The following is a 25879-nucleotide window of genomic DNA, read 5'->3' on the forward strand; positions in this document are numbered from 1 at the left end:
GTGGTCACACCAGGGCCCTGAAGGTGGGACCCAAGTGTGGACTTTGCCACAAGCACATTTAAAAGGGTAGCCACTGTGGCTCCCCCAGGATGGGCTGTCCTTCCCGGTCTTTTCCCGCCCCATCCTGTCCCCCTAAGGTAGCAGCACTCTTCCCGGGGTCAGATGCTTTCCCATTCTTCCCCCTCAACTAACATGCACTTTCCTGTGTAAAGATGTCCAGAATAAGCTACTACGTGGGGAGAAAACCAAAGTAACAGAACAGTCTGTTTAATACAATTCTGCTTTTTAAATAAACAAGTACTACCACCCTGAACCTGCCCTCACCTGCCAACCTTGTACATGTATTTAGAAAAAAACAGAGAGACACACATCAGATGTCAGCCCTGGTTACACGGAGGTTGGAGGTGGAGTGGAAGGCAGGAAGGGAGAGACTAAATTTTACTTTCCATTCCTCTGAAGGGTTTGACATGTTCTAATAATAAGCGTGGATTACTGAGGTAATTTTTAACCAGGAGAATATTAAAGGCACAATATATGGGTGAGTGTGTTTTTAATAGGCTTCTCAGGGATGACTAAAAGTTTATTCCCAAGAAGACAGACAAGAGCCTGACATTTCACCTGTCCCCTTTCTTTTTTTTTTTAAGATTTTATTTATTTATTTGACACACAGAGAGAGAGAGAGACAGCGAGAGAGGGAACACAAGCAGGGGGAGTGGGAGAGGGAGAAGCAGGCTTCCCGCTGAGTAGGGAGCCTGACGCGGGGCTTGATCCCAGGACCCTGGGACCATGACCTGAGCCGAAGGCAGATGCTCAACGACTGAGCCACCCAGGCGCCCCTCACCTGTCCCCTTTGTACAGGTCCCTCCACACATGGACAGGAAGCAGAGGACTAAAGCCCAAAGTCACAGGCACTGAGCTCTACAACAGATGTGCAGGCCCAAGGTGCTGGGCGCAGGAGGCTCTGCTGGACCGGGGGGCTGGGGCGTACAGAGGCAGAGGGAGTCAGACCCAACACCTCCACGGCCGTCCCAGGGAGTGCTGTTGGTGCCAACTGTGTGCACAAAAATTTGAAAGTATCTCTGGTATTCTACAAGGCAGAAGATTTTCAAACAGTGGGAATAGTTTTAAAGAAGAAACTGCTTCCGGCTTCTCAAGAGAACACGTGAGACTATGCTTTCTTCCTCTTCCTCAGGTGGTCAGCTCTTCGAACATGCAAATAGCGCTCAATATATATTCTGCATGAAGTTCCTCTAGGAAAAATAGCCCTCAATAAATATTCTGCATGAAGTTCCTCCGGGAAACATTAGGCCTGATGTGACTTGGCTACTTCTCTTAAAGGGAACCAGCGCAGTTTTAAATCTTAAAGTCAACACAATCAATATTCATTAAGCATCCAAGGATTCCCAGTGCAATTCTGGCCATTCTCTCATTGATGATCTTCTGGACAAGGGCACCGGGAAGAAATGGATGGATTCCACTATTTAGAACGAGCAACAACAAATAAAAGCAAAGTGCTGTTTTCCAGCGCGCGAGCGCGCGCACGCGCGCGCACACACACACACACACACACACACACACACACACACACACACACACACACAAAGCTAAGGGAGCACAGCCATGAAATTTGAGTTGGCTCAGCCATCAAGAGCACTTCTGGTTTCCTTATAAAATAGTATGACATTGATTCTACTTTCTTCTAAGCTTCCATTTACGCATCCTGTCTCCAGCGGGAAGCAGACTTCTTTCCGAAGCCTGAAAAGATGGCAAACACTGTAATCTCCCCTCCCCTCCTACAGACCGACAGCACAGGCTGGGCCCTGAGGCTGAACCTCAGCTCTGTCTCTGCCGAGTCCCTCAGCAGTGCTGGGGATTCAGTGAGTTGCCCCCGACGGCTGCCCAACGGGCAGGACAGTGTTAACTTCAGAAGGTCTTTTTAAAAACTCTGAAAAAGAACAAGTTAGTCCAAGAATTTTTTTTAATGCCTTATCCTTCCAGAATTAAAACGTTTTACATAAATGCAGCATGACCAAAAAAACCCTTAGAATTTGATGAGAAAAATGAGAGTCAGGGGAAACGAAGATGGGAGGCAATCAGCAGTGGGGTCAGACGCAGAAGTCGGGTCCGTGAAATCTCCCCCAGCACCTGAGCCCCAAGCTTCCCCGTAGCCAACGCCATGAGGAAAACAATGCTAGTTATGCGATTCAGCATCTTACCTCCTAACAATTCATAAAAAAAACAAAAACATGGGGCACCTGGGTGGCTCAGTCATTAAGCGTCTGCCTTCGGCTCAGGTCATCATCCTGGAGTCCCAGGATAGAGCCCCACATTGGGCTCCCTGCTCAGCGGGAAGCCTGCTTCTCCCTCTGCCACTCCCCCTGCTTGTGTTCCCTCTCTCACTGTGTCTCTCTCTGTCAAATAAATAAATAAAATCTTTAAAAAACAAAAACTGTCAAATAAATAAATAAAATCTTTAAAAAACAAAAACTCGGGAAATGACCTCTCTCTTCGAGCAATGTGACTTCCTTTTGAATTCTTCACTATTCACCAAAAAATAACTGAAAAAGACACTGTGAAGTTACTGGTTTTGAACCATTTATAAAATTGAGTGCTAACTACCAGACTTGTGCCTTTGAGAAGCTGTGCAGGTAACAGGGCCAGATTTCCATGCAAGTCATTTCTAGCTTGTGATACAAAACAATATGCATTACGGACGGAAGAATATTCAGTTTCTATCCTCTCGGAGCTACAGGTTAAAAAGGGAACTCCAGGCATGTTTCCATGTGCACATGACCCCAAGTCTGTAGAGCCCTTTCAACTCGTCCCGGGATCCATCAGTCAGCCGTAAGGCTCATTGCAAGTGTCCTGGGAGTAGGGTTCTAATTCCATCATGCCACCACAGGCCACTGAGATCTGGAAAAGCCATGGACGTGGTACAGCCCCTCATCTTCTTTAAGGACAACTTGGAAATCCTGAGCCGCCATCTGCTCAAATAACAGTTCGCAAAGGCAAAAAATGGAACACGGCTGCTCTCTCAACAGGTCTACAGGAGGTAAGAGTAAGAGCTCCCAGAGGGCTTCTGAGACATCCCAACTCTCCTTGCCTTCTAGCAAAGCTGACTCTCCCAGGAGTAGAGGGCATTCTTAGATGCAAAGAGCACTAGCCGTAAAGGAAGAGACTGATAAATCAGACTTCCTGAAGATTAAAAACTTTGTTATCCAAAAATACAACTAAGACAGCAAAAGGCAAGCCATAATGGAAGAATCTATTTGCCATATATTTCTAAGAAAGGGCTTGCATCCAATATAAATAAAGAATGCATACCAATCGGTAAGAAAAAAGGCAGAATACCCAATTAAAAAAAAAAAAAAACAACTTAGAAAGCAAACCCAAACGGTCAACATACACATGAAAAGGTAGTCAGCATCACTAGTCAGCAAGAAAGGCAAGTGAAAACCATACCAAGATACTATTATATATGTACTGAAATGGATAAAATTGAAAAGGGTGTGGAGTAACTGAACTCTCATAGTTGCTGGTGGGAGTGTAAATTAATACAAACACTTTGGAAAACTACCCAGCAACATCTAATGCCAATGATCGTATGCACAGGACCCAGCAAGTTTGCTTCAGGGCAGAAATACGAACACAGCAGCATTCTGCCCAATAGCCCCAAACTGGAAAAACCCAACGTCCACCAACAGTAGCCTGGATAACTAAGCCACAGTATATTATACAATGGAATATTATATACACCGCGGTGGAAAAACAACTACTATACCCGCCAGGTTGGGCCTCACAAGCAGAACGGTGCACAAAATAAGCGGGACACAAAAGAACACAAGCAACAGGATTCCACGTCTATGAAGCAAACCCAACCTACGGTGATGGGAGACAGCACAGTGGTCATTTTGTTGTAAAGGATGAGGAGGTGGGGGACCAGCCAAGCGCCCACAGGGCCGATAACGTTCTATTTCTTTATCTAGAGGTGCTTACATAGGGGGTTCAGTTTTGTAAAAATTCATTGAGTTGTAGATCTCTGACTTGTGTACTTCTCTGTATGACCGTTGTATTTCAGGAAAAGGGCTTCCTTAAAGAGGAGGGCTGGATTAAGCAAGACTGAGTGAGGCTTCACCCACTGTCACTACTTTAGAACGGAGTCAGAGTCAGGGAGTTTTATGCCGAGGTTCTTAGAATCTAAGAAATCTATCCTGCAAGGGCTGTTCTAGCAGAACGATGGAGAAGAGAACATGTAACTGGCAACTGGCTTTTATTTTCCAATTATTTTCCCAGAAACTGTAAGAGGTATGAAGAGAACAGCATGAAAAAAGGCAGAGTTCATACAGAAACAGAGCACTGGAGATCTGAAGGAACTTTGTGAGGTTGTAGGACCCAGATTTCCACCTTCAGGGAGGATCACATCACCGATTCCCAGACCAAGAGAACAGAAGTTTTGCAGGAGCACGGAGAGACAGTGGGTAACTTCTGACCTGCCTCTGACTTGATATGCCAGGTTCTAACTGTCAGGAGGCATGTGTGGCTAATTTTGCATATGGTATATCTTGGGAAGCTAGTTATGTCACTTCTGAATGTTTTTTTAAAATCCTCTTTAATCTGGTGTCCCTTACTTGGTAAGAGATGTAACAGACTGGACCATTTATAATGTTCCAATTTGCATAAGAGCAATACGTGGTTTCCCGACGTTGAACTTCTCAGTGTGGTGTCCTGCCTTATAAAATGGTTTATTTGGAAACCAACATCACATCTATTTATTCTATTTTATAACTGTAATTTTAAAAGGTATTTCATCCTCACAACAGTGGGTAAATTCTGATCATTCTCTTTACTAAGCTGATGAATATTCACATTAAAATCATCAGTTACCCAAGACCCTGCTCACTGAAACCCCAATTCTTGACGGGTGGTCAGATCCCTAGAGAATAATCTGCCCCATATCCTAGTGGGTAAGTCCTGAGTGGAAAAACAAACCCAGTTTTCTAAGGTGAGCAACAATGGCCACATTATGGAGTCCTTCAAGTACGAAAAGCAGTTAGTGAATAAATGACACATAACACTGTTACTACTTGTGAAAATGATGCCCTCAGATTATAAATGGGACGATGGTTCATTTTATGTGTCCATTTGGCCACACCATGGGATCTAGGTTTTGGTCATACACCAATCTAGATGTTTCTGTGAAGGTATTTTTTTTAGATGTGATTTAACATTTAAATCAGTAGACTCTGGGTGAAGCAGATTACTCTTCCTAGTGTGGGTGGGCCTTGTCAAATCAGTTGAAGACCTTCAGAGAAGAGACTAAGGTGCCCCAAGGAAGAAGGAATCCTGCCTCCAGACAGCCTTTGGAACCAAGACTGCAACATCAGCTCCTGCCTGGTCTCCAGCCTGCTGACCTTCCCTGCAGATTTCAGTCTTACCAGACCCAAAAATGGCATGGGCCAACTCCTTAAAATAAACCTCTGTATATATAATATATAGTATATATTAATAATATAATATAGAGTAATATATATAACACAGGTAAAGTAAATATATACATACACATCCTATAGATTCTGTTTCTCTGGAAAACTTGGTTAATACGACTGGCTTAATGTACAGTTGTTTCTAGTGTGAAAGGAACTTTGGAATATCTTTGGACTCTACTGTATTCTTGTATCAGAAAAAAAATAAACTGTGTGCTAGTAGGATCATCAAGTTCAATGTTCCACCTGGGCATTATTCCCTGCCAAAGTAAATAACATGGGGCATAAGGAACATGTCAGAAAAAGTCTAAGAGTACCCATAAATTAACATATTTCTCACCAAATATCATTATGATCACGACCCCAGGAAAAATCTGACAAACTGAATAATGTCATGGAACCACCTTATAACTTTCTCCTCCTTAAATTGCTTAATGGAAAGTTTCTCAAAAGGCTCCCCCTTTCAAAAACAACTTCCCAAGGTGATCCTTTGGTTCATTCTTGCTAGCTTGGCCTCCTGCCTCAACTATTACAAAGCTGGAGTTTCTTCAAGGGAACCTGTAGTTACTCAGACACCTGCCTCCAGACAGAGAATGGGCTAAAGTTCAAGCACCGTCTTTGCGCCAAAAGATACACCTTTCTCCACTTGGTTTGATTTCAAGAGGAGTGTTTATCAGAAATCTCAGGAACTGAATGGGAGGTGAGGGGATTGAGGAAAAGACAATGACAAGCCCAAAGGAATCCAAAAAAAGGCAAAGGGTGGGGACATCACAAAGGGGTTTCCTAGACCATGCTCCAAAAGCACGCCGGCTCTTGTCCAAGGGAAGGCTGAATGCTCATGGGCTTATACAGAAGGAGCCAATGCACTGTGCATAAAAAACCAAACCAACAAACAACGTCCCCCCCAAAAAACCCACAGGTTTTATCACTGTTTTTAAACACTGGCATTTAGATGAATTTAAAGGAAAGCAAACAGTTCATTAGCATGACTTACCTCGAAGTGGTTGCTCCCCCAATCAACAGTGGAATCTTTATAGCCAATCTCTCCATTTCTTTGGCAACAAAAATCATTTCATCCAGGGAAGGAGTGATGAGTCCTGATAGGCCAATTATATCTATTATTTCAAAAAAGAAAAAAGGACGGTGAGAAGGAGCATGAGAGAAAACGCAGAAAAGTATGCAAGACTCACTTTAAAACCTTTGTAATAAAGACCAGGAGACCTCAAATGAATTCCCAACTTCTAATTCTAAGACATCTTTTCTGGGGAATCTCAATTTATTTGTTTGCTTTTGGTAGTAAACATGATTTGCAGCTTCAAGTTGCAATAATGTGCTTGCCACAGTTTGGGGAAGCCATGCAAATAAAATACACTGTTTAGGATTTCCCAGACTTAGATGTGTCACAGTGTCTCAAGAAACATAAAAACGATGATACACAGAGAAAAATCTAATACGACCCTGTAATAATCCTGTTCCCATTCCCCATCTTCAGAGCTGGGAGGAGTTTCACTGGTACCTATTCACCAATCCAAACCCCACTATAAACGACAGTGAAAGCCCCCCACGCAGGAACTGGCCCCTAACTGCCTGAATGCCCCACTGGTCCCACGCAGGCTGGGGCGTCGCCGTTCACCGACAGACACACCCTGCGGGTGAGGACATCCAGTGGAAAGCCCAGAAGCACAGGTGGACTGTACCTGCTTTGTGGTCAAGAGCAGCTTTCAGGATCTTGTCGCAGGGAGTCATGACTCCTAAATCAATAACTCTGGGGGGCAGAAAGGACATGTGAGGAAATTAATGAGAACCCATCAGAGACAAAGCCGAGATGAACATTTTTACTTAGCCACCAAACACTCCTCTAATGTCAACTGGAGTCACAGGGACATGCTCACTAAGCACTGACAATCATCACAACTACAATGACCACTTATGAAGGAAGTACTTACCATATATGCCAGGTGCTATGCTAAGATTTTTAAAGCAGCTTTATTGATACAGAATTCACACAGCATAAAATTCACCCATTCAAAAACTACGATTCAATCATTTTTGGCATGTGGCATTATTTTTTTTTTTAAGTTCTGGTAAAATATGTAAAATATCGTTTGCCCTGTTACCCAATAAGTTTACCCAGACGCACGAATTACACTCAGTCCCAATGTTGTGCAACCATCACCACTATTTTCAATACCCTGTCATCATCCCAAATATAAACTTGGATCATTCAGTAACAATTTCCCATTCCCCCCATCGTCAAGACGGAGAAAGGACCCACCATGCCAGTCATTTTTACAATTTAAGTTTATCATGAGTATGCATTTCACAGCATGCACTTTCACTTCTTTTACAATGTCATTAAAATAGGCAAAATATTTTTTTTTTCTTTTTCAAAGACTTTATTTATTTGACAGAGAGAGAGAGAGAGAGACAGCGAGAGAGGGAACACAAGCAGGGGGAGTGGGAGAGGGAGGAGCAGACTCCCCGCTGAGCAGGGAGCCCGATGCGGGGCTTGATCCCAGGGCCCCGGGATCACGACCTGAGCCGAAAGCAGACGCTTAACGACTGAGCCACCCAGGTGCAAAATAATTTTAGATTAAACAAAAAAAAAAAATCAATGCTTACGAACTACTACTTGACACAGTATCATCTGGTAACAGTGGATGCCGGGCAAGAAGGAGTTTGCTTCTTGCTATATACGTTTTATATTGACTTTTCAGCTTGCTCCCATATCACTTAAAAATTTCTTAAAAAATAAACTAGCACATACAGACTCCTCAGTAAAAACCAAGACAATTTCAAATCAATAATAACTATATTCAGGGTGTTAGCACTAACCTGGTAGAGGAAATGCTGCAGATTTTAATGCTGTCTTACCACAGGTTATAACAAGAGTCAGAGGACACGAGCTTTTTTTTTTTTTTAGCATATTGAAAAAGTCTGGTAATTGGATCTTTTGCTAAACTATGACTAAATATAGACTGTTGCATATAAAACTAAGCAAAATAGTATACTGCCTTTATTTTTTTAATTTAAATTCAATTAATTAGTATATTATCTTTAAATCAAGACAAAAAGGCATACATTTCAAAGCTAACTGTAATCAACATTGTATATGTATTTTTAAAATTCAACTAAAAATCGTCAGTGTGATATAGGAATCAACTTGCTCTCGTGTCTTTTTCTTGTTTTAAGCGATGTGTCTTTCAGGAACATCTCTGCATGCTTGCTTGGTTTGAGGACAGTAAGGAGACCTCGTGACTGAACGGAATGGAGGAGAGGAAATGGGAGGCAGAGAGGTCAGGGGGGAGGAGGGAGCATCTTAAGGACCACAGATAGTTCAATTTTCAAAATACTAAGTTTGCGATTTCTTTCTTTCTTTCTTTTTTAAGAGAGAGTGCAACTGAGGATGGGGGGGTGGCAGACGGAGAGAATTTTAAGCAGGCTCCACGCCCAGCACAGAGCCCAATGTGGGGCTCAATCTCATGACCCTGAGACTATGACCTGAGCCGAAGTCAAGAGTCGGACACTCAGTCGACTGAGCCACCCAGGCACCCCCTAAATTTGAGATTTCTTTAGTTACCCAAATGGAATCTGAAGCATCCCAGGAGGGCGATAGCTCAGCTGAATTTTCAAAGAATAAGTAGGTATCAGCTAGATGAAGGAAAAAAGGGAGCAGGCAAGGAAGAGACGGGCAGTAAAGGTCCAGAATGAGGAACCAGGTGCCCCGGGGACTTCGGCTGAAGGAAGGACCTGATGCCCGGAGGGGAGGGGAGGGTTACAAACCCAGCCCTGTGTTCCGCGGCTGCCGCCCTACTTCCCACCACCCCCTGCCGTTGTCCCCCATCTTCACTGCCACGTCCTGTTTCCCCCACACCTCCATTCTCCATTCCCCCATGTCTTCCCTTCTCCACCTCCCTTCTCTATGCCCCACGTCCACAGGCCTCTTCTTATACACAGTCTTGTATTATGCCACGTGAGAGGTTAAAGACAATAAAAATTAATGTTATGGGAAAATGGTGATTTTAAAATCATCTTTCTAAAGTGTTTATAACAGCTGTACACGCAAGCAATAATTTGGGATTGTAATTCAGAAAAAAATGTAAGCTGCACTCGCTGCTTTAGCAAAGGCATCCGATACTACCTAAGAATACATATAACTTAAAAAGTACTGTAATAGATAAAGTCCCTTGTACTCTCTGGAAGAATTAAAAAGGAAACTCAGAGCCACGCATCTGCATCCATTCAGGGTGCCTCCTATCTGCTACAGTCTCCAGAAGTGAACTGAACAAAAAGACAGAATTTCCGTTCTGATCCTGCAATTCACAGGTGCTACCACCAGATGGCAGTACCCTACCACTCTGCAGTCCCCGTGGACCGTTTCCAATCTGAGGTTAAGCCGAGCTAATAGGGTCTGTTTCCATTTCTCCTTTAAAAAAAAAATAAATTCTGGAAAGTCTCCCTTTCAAATATAATAAGTTGGGCAGACATACTGAATAGCTATTTTTCCAAAGAAGACCTATAAAAGACCAACATGTATATGAGAAGATGCTCAGCATCACTAAGCATCAGGGAAATGCCAATCAAACCCATAATGAGATATCACCTCAAATCTGTTATAATGGCTGTTTTCAAAAAGACAAGTGGTAACAAGCGTTGACCAGGACGTGGAGAAAATGTTCTCACCACAAAAAAGAAATGATAATTATGCGAAGCGATGGTGGTATTAGCTAACACTATGGTGGTAATCATATTGCAACATGGGGCTGTATCAAATCAATACGTTGTACACCTTAAACTGACAAAATGTTACAGGTCAATTATATCTCAATTAAGCTGCACACACACCCATACACACATATACTCATACATACACACACGTCAGGTTGAAAGCCTATGAATAATCATCAAGTGAGCATGTGCGGTCAGGACAGGGTGGATTAGTGTGCCCTCGACTTAGTATAGTTGAACACTTTACCATTATTCTCTTCATTCATAACTCTTTGCTGCTTAATTTTTACTTATACTCCACAGGTAGATTAGCAAGCACTGGTTAAAATATAAACAGGCCTCTGTTATTACATTTCACCAGATCCATATTTTTAAAGTACTAGATATAGGATATCTAATTTTAAAATTTCTTTTGACATATCCTACTTTTTCTTACACAATTAAACAGTGTATTACCTGTTTATTAAGTGGGAAAAATCCACATTTTCTACGTAATAATTAGTAAGGAGTCTATCTGAAATCCATTTTCATGTACTATCTGATCAAAAATCAAATTACATAAGAGGAATTTAACTAGAATATCAACATTAAACAGTACAGTTAAAGTTGTTTAACTTCATAACTAGAATCAATACTGGAAGATAAACTGACAGAGCACAGGGTCCTGACTTTTGGAACCAGAAGCCCTGAGCATATGGCCTGCCTCTTGCTGGCTGTGTGACCATGAAGAAACCGCTTAACCTCTCGAAGCCTCAGTTTCCTTGTGAGAAAGTGAGAAAGACAGTAACTGAAGCAGGCAGAGCAGGATCAAAACCATAAAAAGAAAGGAAGGATGAAAGAAAAGAAAGGAAAAGAAAAATATCAGGAAAAGACAGAAAAAAATCAGTGCTGTGAAAGCACTATCTAATTTGTGAAGTGGTAAACAAATGTTAGGTATTAGTAGACTCTCAGTGGATACATCCCTGAGGTCTATTCAGATTCTCAAATTTATACATTCTATTACAACATAGAATCTAATGCGTCATCCCCATAAAAATGTTCTCTGTCTAGACAGGACTATCGTCTTTAGTCCCCTTTACTTTCTTTTCCTTCACAAAGAAGGAAGTTCTTTCCATTTTATTAGATTTTCTGCATCAATGACAAACAGCCAGGAACTAGAAAGTTGTATTAGGATTTGGTACCGGATGGTTTGCTAGACTTACTCACTAGCTGGGTGGTTCACCCCAAATCCAGCCTAAAAACCTGATGCTCAGCAAAAGTACATGTTTAACTCCACAAGGTAGATTTTCGGGGCACGTGTCTACTAGCTGACGCCATAAAATTAAACTGACCAGGGGACCACGTGTTAAGAGACACAAGACCCAAAAGGGTGTCTGACGGGATAGAAAATGTTTGCACATTCACTTATATTTTTATAAAAGGAATAATTACAGTTTCACTGGAGAAGATATTCCTCCAGTTAGACTTATGAGCAAAGATAAGCAGACTTTCAATGCACAAGACAAAGGACTAGATGTGCTGGAGGAAAGCCTCGGGTTTAATAAGCAGGCTTTCACAAATGCTGACATTCCGCACTAGGAGCACCCTGGAGAAATGCCACAGTTCTCCCTGGCCTCTTACAATGTCTCTACTGGAGGAAAAAACATCCCTAGTGCGACTCTCTTGGCTACTTACCATTTTTCAAAATAAAAAATTATAAACACATGACAATTATATCTCAAGAATTGCTTTAGGAAGTTTACCTACAAACTGCTTTTTTCAACAGTTCTGTTCCATGATCACGGTTGGCTATGCAACCTGGATATTTAGTAAACAATAAATTCCTTGAATTCTTGAGAAACGCCAACTAAACCATTTCAGGTGTCGCTAGTACAATGTGTGGTGTATAGGAGTTGACCTATTCACATTTACAAGCTGAATTCAATTTTAACTAATTATGATGAATGCCAACAGAAGCCAACAACATGGGACTTGAAAAGGTGAGATAAGAGCGGAAATGTCTTGTAAATTTCAGGAAGCAACCACCTTAACCAAATACTTATTCTACGGGGGAAATCTCATTACAACCACCTCCGCAGTATCTCCAATATATTTATCATTTAAAAAATAATGAATGCATTCCAAGAACAATATTCATTTCCAAGGACAAGAAGGAAGTGCTAAGTGTTCTGACAGTGAGTAGGCAGCAAACAGAAACACCAGTGAAGACAGAGGCAGAAAGGTGCCATCCTGACGCGGCTCCTCCATCTGGAGCCTCCCTGAGTGCTTCCTGGTTGCACTGAATTGCCTGGAAGGCAGAGATGGTTAACCAAGATGAGAGAGGGAGGGGATCAACAGAGAATTGTCATGGGACAGCAGGGGACACCTGTGAGGGGCTCCCGACTTCACAGAGAAAACAGCACATTGGAAAGAAGTCCGTGACTCAAAGGGACTGGTGGTTGGACACGGACCAGAGAAGGCATTAGTTGTATTAGGCTTCTGATCATAAAGAATATGTTGAAATCTGGGCAAAATGTACACTTACGGTCATCAGCTCTCACATGGAAATAATTGAGAGCTGAATATTCACTCTAATGAGATGTATCAGCCAGAGATTTTACTTCTATACAACATTACAAAATCTAGCTTCATTGTTTCCAAGAGGGATACATGCTCCTGTTCTAAGCAGAGGAAAGAGAGAATTGTACAGTCAAAGCCTTTTTACAAAACCCCATTTAGCCAAAGTCTTATAAGATCTCAGTTCTAAAACATGGCACTTTATTGAGAAGAAAAACAGAATATGCCCCATGCCACTGGCTATGGGCAGGACCCCAGTGTTCTAGTTATTAGAGCCTAGGCCCAAGGTCAATTCTCTAGAAGCCTCTTGGTTGTTCTGACCCTGCTGGAATAGCTTTTACTGTTCTTTTTGTCCTTACCACACAGATCACAGATTAATTACTAATTTATTTCATTTGAAAAGGTGTATTCAATGTAGAGAATATACAAAACAGTCAGGAAACAGAAATTAAAAATCATCTACAAGATCCACAGCCATACCCTCCCCCTCCTGACCAATAAAGAATCATCCTGTTAATGCTTTTATTTTTAAATAAGAAAGGGGTTGAAAGAGGTGGGTCTTAACTTACCTGAAATTATTGCAGCCAAGGACCACGCCAACTATGTTCTTGCCTATGTCGTGCACGTCGCCCTTCACAGTAGCCAACACAATGGTGCCCTGGTAAGGATCCTGGGGAGTAAGCCACGCAGCTGAGCATTGCTGTGCTCACTTAGAGCAGATCACCTAATTCCCTAGAGCCAGACAGGTGTTGCCACAGAAAGCACTTTCATAAAACCAAGACAACTTCAAAAGCAGACCTAGAACCCACATCCCATGCTCTGCCAGTAGAAAGCTGTAAGCCCGAGCTGGTTGAAGGAGGCCTGCCTCGTTGGTTAGCCCAAGAAGCTTCATCCGGGGGTTCCATCACCTCAAAGAACAGGTTAAGGTCAACTACAAAACAGTCCCATAGCTGAAGAACGTATCCTTAACTCCAAAAACGCTGCCTGATGAATATTTATTGTGAGCAGTAAGGGAGAAGGAGGGACCAGAGGGAGAAGCTGGAGAGTGCATACGGCCCGTCGGAACCCGAATCACCATCTCAACAGCCCACTGCAGGGGCATTTCATTGTATTTTGTTTCTTTAATACCATTGTGCTATGCATTGTGGGCACCCCTTCTCCCAAATACATAACTAAATGAATGAATAAATCATTTTTTTAAAAAGAGAAAAGAAAAGGGCACGCAAGGCAAGTGGGACTCTACATCTGTCGGGGCCATTGGCAAACGTCAGCGTAAGAACTCAGAATCCCACAGGCCAAAGCCGGCTGCGCTTCACAGGACGCTAAACAAGGTCAAAGCTCAATGATTTACTCTGGTGGTGCAGCCAGCAGGAATTAAACTGGGTCCAGAAGCAGTGCCAAGAATGTTACCAGTGTACAGAGACAAATCAGTGAAGAGGTTTTCCAAAACCAAACATCACTCAGTTACCTCAAGGGCAGGGACCGAGCTCTAAAGCTATAGTGTGGAGCACCGTGCTGGGCACACAGTTGGAGCTCTGTTAAATGGTCAGCAGATGAATGAACGAACTGGTTTTGATTTGAAATCATGGGCTCTATCTGAAAAACTACGGTCATATTAAAAATTCACAAAGCCACACACAAAGGAAAAGCCCAGGGTATTCCGAGACTGGGTCAAAGAGATCGTTGCTCTATTTTATCTTCAATGACAAGCACAGCCAAGCCCCATGGTCCCTACCCCACCCCAGTAAGTCTTTGAGGCCAAGTGCTCCCAGGGCTCAGCGGCCTGGACAAAATGACTTGCCTCTTCTTCTTCTATGCCAGCATGCATTTTATTTTCTTCTCTTTCTTTTTCCATGAAGGGAATAAGGTGGCCAACAGCCTTCTTCATGACTCGAGCTGACTTTATAACCTAGGAAAAACACACGGAGTCGGGCGTCTTTACCTGACCCTAAATGGTTGCTGATGGCCACTTGTGAATTTCAGCAGAAATCAAGAATGCAAGCTTTGACCACTGGAGTCCCCTTTTGACCGCAGACAGGATAAGGAACAAGTTCCTTGTGGGCAGAGACGATGAGCAAGGCACAGCAGAAGGAAAACAAGGCTAGGCCCCGCGTGCTGTGGTTTCCGTCTTCCTAACTGCTGCACGGTGTTTTTTCCTCAGCCTAGAAGGCTGGCTGTCACTTCTCCAGGTTCTAGGCATCGTTTTCCAGCACGAGCCCTTTCTCAGCCTTCTCCTCTCGACCCCCAGCATTACAATTCACTTATAATTAAGGCTCATGCTTAAGCAAGAACAGGGCCTTTTACAAAATTCATCAATGTATGCTAAAACTCATGGGCGGAAGTATGATGGGAAACAGGATATTTGCGCAGTCTCCAGGTTTCTCCCTACAAGTAAACTCACAGTGCAGGAAACCTAGCAGACACCATTAACCAAACGACCAGAGTTCATATAACCATTAATGAGACCCAGCAACATTCTGGAATTCCTGATAAGAGCCACTGTGAGGGGCACGGCAACGCTCTTATTCTTGCCGAAGAATGAGCAAACGTCAGACAAACTCAAACCGAGGAACAGTCTACATACTCACTGTACTGTACTGAGGAAGGTAGGATAAAAAAGTAGTGTGGGATCTTGGAATAAAAAGAAAACAGTAGTGGAAAACCTGGTGAAATCCGAATGAGGTCCTTCTTTAACAGCATTACGTCGATGTTAATTTCTGGGTTCTGCTAACTGCGCGAGGGTCAAGTAAAAACGCTAACATGAGTGGAAGAAGTTGGGGGAGGGATACAAAACATTTTTCAAACTACATTGCAAAATGCCTAATGTTCACTCAAAAATGCAAAGTGAAAAATAAGTCAGCACCATGAAGAACCAAGACGGAGGACCTGTCACAGGTTGGAGGAGATTAAGGGAACTGGACAAGGAAACGCTCCTCAGCTCGAGTGTGGCCAGAGTTTCACTGGTGCCTGGGTTAAAACTCATCAGACTGCATCCTCTAAATATGTGCACTTCACTGTATGTTAATTATAAAACAATAAAGCTGTTTAAAAAGGGGGGTAAATGTTATAAAGGAAATGGACAAAGAATTGAATACAGAGTAAGTAATAAAAAAAAAAACAAAACAGAAACAAAAACAGGGCCTTTAAGTTTTGTGTAATGCCTCGCAGCCCTAACCCTGATGGCTCAACACAAGTTTGTTCACTGATATGGTCAGCCGCTTCTATAAATCAAAATGAGAGTTCTGGCTTTCTCAAAAGTTACAATGTAATGTATATCACTATTTTAAATGGGAATGATTTGTTCAAAATACACATCCTTAAAGATGAATACTAGCTGGCAAATCAAACGCAAATGCTATGAACTTTACATTCATCTTGGGTTTTATTGTAACTTGGGGGAAGAGCAGATGGGTGCTGGGAGTAACAGATGGGACACAGATCCAAACATGGAGATCAGAATGCCAACAGTTTCCAATGACCTCTAACCTGCACCTCACCCTAAAGATGGACCTTCCAGACACTACTCCTGAACACATTTAGAGAAAGAATGACCCAATCTCAAATGTCCACAAACTCTTATCAAAACCAAAACCTGAGAAATATACCCAAACTTACTATTTATTAAAAGACAAAGTGTTTTTCTTCCAGTTGTAAAAACTACCCCCCCTTCCCCATCTTTTGCCAACCTGAGGTAGAAACATTTTTCCAGCTCCAAAAAGGTCACCGACAACTTTCATGCCGTTCATCAGAGGCCCTTCGATTATATTCAGAGGCCGGGGATATTTTTCCTGGTTTAACCTGGCTTCCTCAGTGTCCTCAATAATATATTTTTCAATACCCTATTTAAAAAAAATAAAGTTAGGGAAAAAAAATCACATTAAAAATTGGCTTAAGTCCAAATACCCAATAAAGAATGAATCATGGAAATGCTTAAGAGTCTAGGTTTTGGAATCAGATTGCATGGGTTCAAATCCTGGCTCCTATCACTAATCTTAGCAATTTACCAAGCCTCAGTTTCCTAAATTAAATTGTCATATGGCACCTGCCTCAGGTGGTTATTCTGAGGATTAAATGAAATACCCTATGCAAAGTGCTCAGATGACTGGACTGATACAACGTTAAGTACCCAGTAAAACTGTTACTAGTGAGGGAAGGAATGCTGGTAAGTAAAGTTCAAATTCATCATAAAATACACTTTGCATCCCAGGGGTTCAGCAGAGTACCCATTACTAAGGCTCCCCTGTGAAATCAGCATGTTTTGTCCCCCTGAACCTCTGGGGCTGGGTGAGCAATGACAACGGGCAGGACCCTGAGGCAAAGTTCAAATCCATGAAGCCTCCGGGGGCTTCTCCAGCCTTCACTGATCAAGCCCCAATCCTCCGTGTCCACGGTCTGAGGTCCCTTTGGATGTGGCTGGCTGACTGCACAACTTCAAATATGTGAATCTCAAAAGCTTCAAGAAGTTAAAAGTTAAATTTGAGAGCCAAGAAAAAAAAAAAAAAACCTGAAATTCTCCAGACCACAATGAGGACAATGAAGCCAAGAGATTATGTTGTCTAAAATTCCAATTATCAGGATGCCTAGGTGGCTTAGTCAGTTAAGTGTCTGTCTTTGGCTCAGGTCATGATCCCAGGGTCCTGGGATCGAGTCCCGCATCAGGCTCCCTGCTCAGCAGGGAGTCTGCATTGCCCTCTCCCTCTGCCACCCCCCCTCATTGGGCTTGCTCTCTCTCACTCTGACATATAAATAAATAAAATCTTAAAAAAAAAATCCAATTATCAGCAGAAGAGCCCAGACTTGCCTGTCGATCAAAAGACAGCAATTTGGTCTGGGAGAGCGTTTCTCAACCTTCGCACCACAGACATTCTGGGCTGAACGACTGTCATGTGGAGCCTATCCTGTGCACTATGGGATGTCCACAGCATCCCTGGCCACTGGATGCCAGGAACACCTCCCACCCCCTTCTGTGGCAACCAAAAATATCTCCAGACCCAGCCAACGGTCCTGGAGGTGGTTGGGGTGAGGGCACACTCCCTCGGGGCTGGTCTAGGGACTCTCCCCTCCAGCCGTCCCGTTCACGCTCACTCCAGGCTCCCACAACTCACCTTCACGAGGGCATACTCCAGGCGTTCTTCGATGGGGCCATTCCTCCACTCATCAGTCTGGATGACTTTCTTCCCTCCTTTGCCATGAGTCTGAGTTGAAATTAGGACAAACAGATGGGTACAACAGGCCCTCCTTGAACTACGTGGGAGCAAAAAACTGTGCCTCATTCTTCTCATATACTACCAGCACTTAGCTGAGTATCCAGCATGAATTAAGGTCTCAATAAATGTTTGCAGGAAGGAGAGATAAGGCGAGGTCTTTCAGGATTTGATCCTGTAGCAGAAGGACACAGTGAGGCCCCATTCTTCCTTTCCTACAAGGTAACAACCTCAAATGAAGGATTTCCAGGGCAGTAAGAGAAGCTCTTCCCCACATGTGAGGAGCCTCCAGAGCCCTCCACAAGGAGCATCATTACCCACAAATATGTGCAGAGAGCTGAGGGGTGGAGTCAGCATCCGGGAGGTGGGCATGCCAAGAGCCGCAGGACATGGTCTACGACCTCCAGGACGTGGCCACATCCTAGGGGATGCAGAGAGGGCAGGCCACCAGAGAAAGCACGTGCCGGGGTCTGAATGAGCAGATAATACGGACAACTGCGTGATACAAACTAGACCGGGAACTTTGAGCAACGAGTCATCATCACAAACCAGGGTGGAGAGAGACCTCGAAGAAACGGATGGATTCAGCAAAGGGACAAAAAGTGCCACAATCGTGGCCCATCAGGTGAACCGCAGGACCTTATTATCTGTTTTCTCCACATCAACTGGTGAAATCACTTGCCCCAGCCAAAAATCTACGGAACATTCTTTAATATTCATTCCTCTCGTTCGGTCACTCCCCAAGTCCTAATGGCCACACCTCCTCTACACTTCCTGCCCTGTTTCCACATTTTCATGGTCCAGGCCACTAGCTGGTCTCTGCAGCCCAGAATCCCCCCAGACTGCAGTGTATCTTCTGCACTGTAACCAGAGGGCCCTTCCCAAATGCAAATCTCATGAAACCAACCCCACGTGACAAAAGTCATCATCAGTGTCCCATCCCTCCCGGGACAGAGTAGCTTCCGTGCCAAGCACTCCTTTTCAAGGCTGCTCTCGGGGCCATGCAAAGCCCCCCGCTGGCTCTCTCCAAATGCTTCATCTTCTGCCATGCCCAGCAAGCTCAGCTCTCGCAAACACTTCAGTTCCTCACACTCTCTGTCATCTCTTTCACCTCTGGACCTCCACATTCATTCGCATGACACACATTTATTCAGCACCTACCCTCACGCCGGTCCCCGGCTAGACGCAAATTCCCCGCCCTGGCAGGGACCACCAGCCCTGCACTCCAATGCCAGAGCCCAGCCCGGCTAAGTCCCATTTAGCTTTCACGTCTGCCCTGACCCGCGCCTCCTGGGAAGCCTGCCCGCACCACCTCTACTTTTGGGATCAGGAGCCCTCCTGTGCATTCTCACAGCCTCCTGCACTTGCCCTATCCCAGCACCAACCCAACTGGGTTACAAATGCCTCTTGCTTTTCGTACACCTCACTCAACCGTAGGCCCTGGAGGGGCCCATCTCTCTTACTGGTTAGATCCTCTAGGCTCAGTGAAGTGCACAGCACAGAACAAGAGCTCAGTAAATATTAGCTGAGTGATTTCATGCTGAACAAAACCAGATTTTCTGGAGCCACGTTTATGCAGGATAGTAGAGGCCAAGTCTCAGAGCACCAGAAATCCATGCTATCGAGTTTGGATTTAACCTTCCAGGCAGTTGGGGACGAGGGGCGGTGAGAGGAGGACCAAATTCAAAATTCTGAAGCTGCTGGGGCGCCTGGGTGGCTCCGTCGTTAAGCGTCTGCCTTCGGCTCAGGTCATGGTCCCGGGGTCCCGGGATCGAGCCCCGCAGCGGGCTCCCTGCTCGGCGGGGAGTCTGCTTCTCCCTCTGACCCTCCCCCTGCTTGTGTTCCCTCTCTTGCTGTCTCTCCCTCTGTCAAATAAATGAATAAAATCTTTAAAAATTCTGAAGCTGCAGAATAGCAAAGCAGTATTTTTAAGAGCACCCAAGAAGGGGGAAGAGATTTTAAAAGTCTGTGGTCAAGGCCTGGACCACAGCGGTGGTGACAGGAAGGAAAGAAGACAAGCATAAAGACATTACGTAACGGGCACCACGTTAGAAGAGAAGGAAGGAGGACCCGGGGAGAGCACCCAGAACCGCAGGGCTAGAGTGCTAACGGCAAGACTGATGGCACAAGGGCTTCCTCCCCCACCGGAAAAACTAAAGATGGTGACTCCAAAAGAATGACTGGCAGCATTATTGCCAGTAGCCGGGCACAGAAGTGACCTAAATGTGCATGAGTGGATAAACAGACACAGAAAACGTGGCATAGACACATACAAGGTAATACTATTCAGCCATAAAGAAGAAAAACCCAAACCAGAGCTTTGAGGCAATGCCAGAAGAAAACCAAAAAGAGAAGAGAAAAGGAAGTCCTTCTGAAGCTCACAATCCTCTCACTTGAGACGTGCGATGCACCATTTGCTCTGTTAGCCATGGCATCGGGCAATTCCTGCCGGTGGGACAGAGTCTGAGGAGTGAAAACAGGACAGGGATCCTGACACTCTTGGAGAAAGGACTGGTGTGTTCACAGAAAGATCCCAGGGTGCGCAGTGCCGTGGGGTGGGGAGCGGTCAGGACCTATGTGATGATGAACAGTGGCTACTGAGGATCTGGGGAAGGCCAACAAAGATTTCATCCGAGTGTCGGAGGCTGCAACGAATGAAAACTACCCAACCTGATGACCGTGCTTCAGAAAATCAAAACTTAAAACAAAAGGCACCTTTGAAAGCTGCTATTTCAGGAGTACAACATGGCATGCTGAGCCCACCTTGCTTTCCAACTAGTTATTTGAAAGAATGCTCTTCACAATCTAAGTGCAAAATCCGCACAGGTGGGACCACACATCAGCCACACTGTGGATGCTCATCGAACACAGGGTTACCGAGCAAACCGACCAACGGTCATGTCCATCTGGCTATCCGTGTCTCTGCCGCTACTACTCTAGAGTAGATCCCGAGTCAGAGGCTCCCCACGGGATCTGTGCTTTGTTTCTGACAAGCAAAAAAGCTGAACAGGCATCAAGGGGAGTAAACTGCTCGAGAGGAAGACAAAGAAGAACATGACCTCCAGTGGCAATGAGGAAGATGAAGGACAGACCAAGGATCCAATAACTTTTTTCCCAGAAAAGCATCAAAAATATTCTCACAACCCACGGTCATTCAGGAGCCACTGTATCCAGAGCAGAGATCCTTCCAGGCCAAAGGGGTCATGACCTCTATTAGGGTACCACTTAATAAAGAAACTCCATGGGAAAAAAAGGAAAGAAAAAAACTCCATGGAAATCATACGGTACCACGATTCCTGGAACTTTTCGTTACCAAAAATAATTTACTTACCACAGGTCAGGCTGCGCCAAATTTAAATAATTATTTTTCGATAAACCCATTAGGTCCCCCAAAGTGGGATTAGAGAGCTTAGCAAGATCAGAGAAAAGACTCTTTCCACCTTTTCTTTTAAGATTTTATTTGAGAGAGAAAGAGAGAGAACAAGCAAGGGGAGGGGCAGAGGGAGAGGGAGAAGCAGACTCTCCACTGAGCAGGGAGCCTGACGTGGGGCTCGATCCCAGGACCCAAGATTATGAGCTGAGCTCAAGGCAGATACTTAACCAACTGAGCCACCCAGGCGCCCCTCCACCTTTTCAATAACATATCACACAGGAACTTGGGTGCAGACTTCATCATTTAGTAACAAAAAGAGATAATAATTCTCTTACAAAGGAAAAAAAAAATCCTTGCCCCTTATTTGCCTCTTAACTTCACTGCTTTTTATGCTCCATTTGCACTCAGTATATCCTGAGAAATTGCTACAGAGCTGGCAACTCCTGGGACTTATTAAGTATACCTGTTTTGGTTATTAATTCCCTTAATGGTAACAGAAGTCACCTTGAATGTAGACAGCCTACTTGACAGAGGGGTCAATGGCTTGTAATAAGTCCTTGTGGTTACATTAAGAGGGAGGAAATTTCTTATATGATGGATTATTAAACTCTTGCAATTGCTATTAAGATTTCCCTGAGTTTGGCTGTGCCCCAGAGGCAAGACCTCTTGACAGCTCAGCACAACATGTAGAAAGAAAAACTTGTAAACAAATGCTAACAGGGAACAGACCCAAAAGAATGACTGACATAAAATACGAAGTAAACAACACCTTAAATGAGAGTAGTCTTCCAATGAAGGAGCCCGATCTTTCCTACGTGAGAGAGTGGAGGAAAAATTGAAATAGCGCATCCTTGAGTGGGTTAAGAACTCTCTAGTATAACTTCATGTTTATAGAACCTGTGATGCCCTTTTGGCCTTCAACAGAACCCTGTCTGAGTTATTATTCCACTGGGTGGAACACAGGCGAAGAAGAAAACGGGGTAGTGTTCCACACTCAGGGGCTAAGTACTTTGTCTAGATGAGCAGAAACAGCCCTGGAAGGGGGGGGGGGTGGAATCTAGAGACTGTTTCTTATGCAATGAGCTGAGAAGCAGAACATGATTATATTTGCAATAATCAAGACCTGAGACATTCTGTCCTGGGTCCACAAGAGAAATCAGCAAAGTTTTTAAGGAACTGGGAGGAGGGTCCTGTGTTCGCCGGCACAGTCTGATCTCCATCAGCTTTGCTGAGCCTACGGCAATTTCAGAAATTTAAATCTTGCCACCCATAAAGCTGATAAATCAAGGATGCAGTTAATCCTAAATGGTCCTAGCCTTCTTCCAGAACACTCTAGTACTCACTCTGCGACAGAAGAGGAAAAGTGAACATTTCTGCCAGAGTTATATTCAGATTCTAACACGGAAAGCATTAACAAAGGGGACAACATCCATGAAAGCATTCTACCACTTTCCCCACGTACTTTGTAAGAAAATGTCCTTCCTTGCCATTGCTTTCTGAAATAAATTAAAAAGCTTTTTTTGAGGTAAAGATCTCATCTCCCCTTAAACAGAATTCCAGGAAGCAGCACCTATGATAGATGCTTAATGTACCTATGACTGCCCAGCACATAGTAAGAGGAAAACAAGGAACCAATTTTTGGATTAACTATCATATTCTCATGTCTTTAGATCAAATGTGTATAGACCCCCAAGCCTCAAACTGCAGAACCTTGCCACAGATGGACCAGATCCTGATATAAACAAATGTAAACACATTGCAATGGGTACCAAGTAATAACATAGCCACACAAGAAAAGCCAAAATAGCGAATTTAAATTATGAGGTGGAAAAATATCTCGTAAAATGGAAAGATGTTCCCAATATACTGCTAAACAAATAGGTTACCAAAAAGCATCTAGAATAGAGGTCTGTTTTTGTAAAACTGTGTGTGTGTGTGTGTGTGTGTGTGCGCGTGTGTGTGAGTGTGTGTGTGTACACATCTGTGAGGACATAATCATTTTGAAAATAAACCAAAACCATGACTGGAAGGTCATAACATCTCAACAGTGGTTAACTTTGGGTGACGGGGTTCTGAGTGATTTTTATTTCCTTCTTTTGCTTGTCTATATTTTATACATTTTCTAGAATAACTATGTGTTACTTCGGTATGGGACGAAATTAGTTTTACCATTTAAAATAAATTTAAAGAAACCTAGACCCTTAACTAAAATGGCTTCTCTAGGACTCTCTGTAGAAATCTTCAGTGACCCAAAGACATGATTAGACGCCTGCTCCTGGTCTACAACGGAGGTCAAATAACTGTAAGTGGGTGACAAGTTCGAAGGCAGGAAAAGCCCTCATCAGAACACTTTTCTCTCTACCTGAGCATAGCGCAGGAGCTTCTCAGTGGCTTCAGGGTCTTTATTCCAGATGAGATCTTCACAGAGCTGGAGAAGCTCCTTGTGGATATCATCATATACCGGGAGGCTTCCCGCATTCACTATCCCCATGTCCATACCAAACTAAGGGCAAGAAAAAGAAAAAAATGAGGATTTCCAGGGATACTCTACATCAGGAGTCAGCAAACATTTTCTGTAGAAAATATTTTTAGGTCATGGTCTCTGTCACAGCTACTCAGCTCTGCAACTGTCCCAGAAAAGCTGCCACGGACAACATAAATAGCACGAATAAGACATTATTCACAGAGTCTGGCAGCAGGCCAGAGTCAGTACCCCCATAGGGGGCTAACCCCTGCCCTAAGCTGCTTTCAAAGGGCAAACGGGTGTTCTACCGTACCTTGATTGCGTGGTAAAGGAAAACCCCATGCATTGCTTCTCGAATGGCTTCCATTCCACGGAAAGAGAAGGACAAGTTGGAAAGACCTCCACTCACTCGGGCTCCAGGTAGGGTTTCCTGGCAAAAATTTTAAAATGTGAAAAGATTTCCCTATTTTGCCAAAAGAAGCAATCACAGCCCTCAAGCTTTATACGTAAGAGTGGAAAGTAAAAAACATGAAGTTCGACATAATCCGGAGCTTTTTTAGCCAGACAGAGACCAAAACTTGCCATATTATGGCATCGCCAAAGCACGGACTCATAGACAGTTTTTCCTACTAGACTCTACTATCCCTGAGAGAAAATAAAAAATTCTGCCTTATCTCTGTAGATATCCTCAGTGGGCCTGATGAGGCCGCGGTACCTAGTGAGTGTGCCATAAAATATCTCCTGAGTCGGTAACAGAGAAAGAACAACACAGAGACAAGAGTACTTTGTCGTTCACTCAAAGGCTTCTGGAGCCTGAATGAACCAACTCCCTAATTCACCACAACCTTGACTAATTCTAACAGGATAGAATGAAACTGAGGTTCCCAGCACACCTTAGGACGACGTCCAGCATCAGCACGCATATGGGAACAGCAGGAACTCCTACTTCCTGTCGGCTAAAGTGCAAACCAGCTCAAGTGTTTAGGGAGACAGCTCACCATACCTACTGCTGTGACCCGAGCATCCCACTTCTGGGGTATACGCTATAGAGAAACGCATGTGCACCCAAGTTACACGTACAAGAATGACCACAGCATTGCTCATACTGTCCAAACTGGGAAACAAACCAAATGTCTATCAACAGTAGAACTGTTAATTGTGGAATAGTTACACGATGAAATGTTACACCTTCATGAAAATGAACAAAGTCCAAGCTACGACAACATAGATGAATTCTTTAAATAAGTTTGGGTAAGCCAAAAAGGCCTAAGAACCTTAAGACTCTATTTATATGAAGCTCAAAAATTGGCCAAACTAAACCGCATTGTTTATACAGCCGATTCTCGGTATTTGCGGGAGTTATGTTGTATAAAGTCACCGTGAACAATGAATCTGGGAATATCGAGAACCACTGCTCCTCAGGGGAAAAGTAGAGTTTTGCTTCTGTGAACCCCTGGTCACACAATTTTCATCTACTCATCAATACAGAAACCTGTTTCATGTCTGTTTCTGTGTAAAGACATCTTGTTTAACGAATACTATTGATTCACTAACACCGAGCTCGTGGCCAACTGGCTCTCAATGACTCACGTCTAAACAAAGCTTATCGAAACACAAGCATTTTCTCCGTAAGGCTCATCATGGCCTTCCTGCAACCAGGAACATTAGAAAGCACGTTCGCACTATACTTGGGGGCCATTTAGACAGAGAAATAAATTACCAAGAGAAAGGCCAAAACGGTGAAAAACATGGCACTACATAGACTGTGCACTGGACACTTGTTTACAGAATGAGAGCTGAAACAAGTAGCAGAGTTTGTTGGCCTCATCTGGGAACACGTGGGTTGGGCCACTCAAATTGTTCACCTCTCTGCACGCAGGTGTGTCCGAGAATGATTGCAAAAGCACCAAGAGAATTGATTTTGGGGTCACAAATAAACTTTAGCAAGTAGGTGAATTTGCAAACACAAAATCCATGGATAATTCAGACTGTACATAAGCGATAAAATAACAAAGAAAAGCAACAAAGTGGTATCATAAAACAGGATGACAGTTGCATCACAAAATTCAAA

General features: G+C 43.7%; 1 protein-coding gene across 7 annotated transcripts in view; it reads right to left on the reverse strand.

The window, feature by feature from the left end:
• MTR (5-methyltetrahydrofolate-homocysteine methyltransferase) overlaps positions 1-25879 on the reverse strand; it is a 100617-nt gene that overhangs the window by 20708 nt on the left and 54030 nt on the right. For all 7 annotated transcript variants that reach the window (XR_003520298.1, XR_003520297.2, XR_003520299.2 and 4 more), the window contains 8 exons: positions 24122-24238; positions 23707-23847; positions 17873-17962; positions 16454-16606; positions 14569-14676; positions 13337-13437; positions 7181-7248; positions 6478-6598 (listed from right to left, as the gene is read on the reverse strand). Coding sequence is in view for 4 of the 7 variants with exons in the window: in XM_027595885.2 (XP_027451686.1) it covers positions 6478-6598; positions 7181-7248; positions 13337-13437; positions 14569-14676; positions 16454-16606; positions 17873-17962; positions 23707-23847; positions 24122-24238 (899 nt within the window). In the remaining 3 variants the exon portion in view is untranslated. The remainder of the gene's footprint in view (positions 1-6477; positions 6599-7180; positions 7249-13336; positions 13438-14568; positions 14677-16453; positions 16607-17872; positions 17963-23706; positions 23848-24121; positions 24239-25879) is intronic.

This window comes from Zalophus californianus, chromosome 15 (genome assembly GCF_009762305.2).
Source record: "Zalophus californianus isolate mZalCal1 chromosome 15, mZalCal1.pri.v2, whole genome shotgun sequence".
NCBI classification, from domain to species: Eukaryota; Metazoa; Chordata; class Mammalia; order Carnivora; family Otariidae; genus Zalophus; species Zalophus californianus.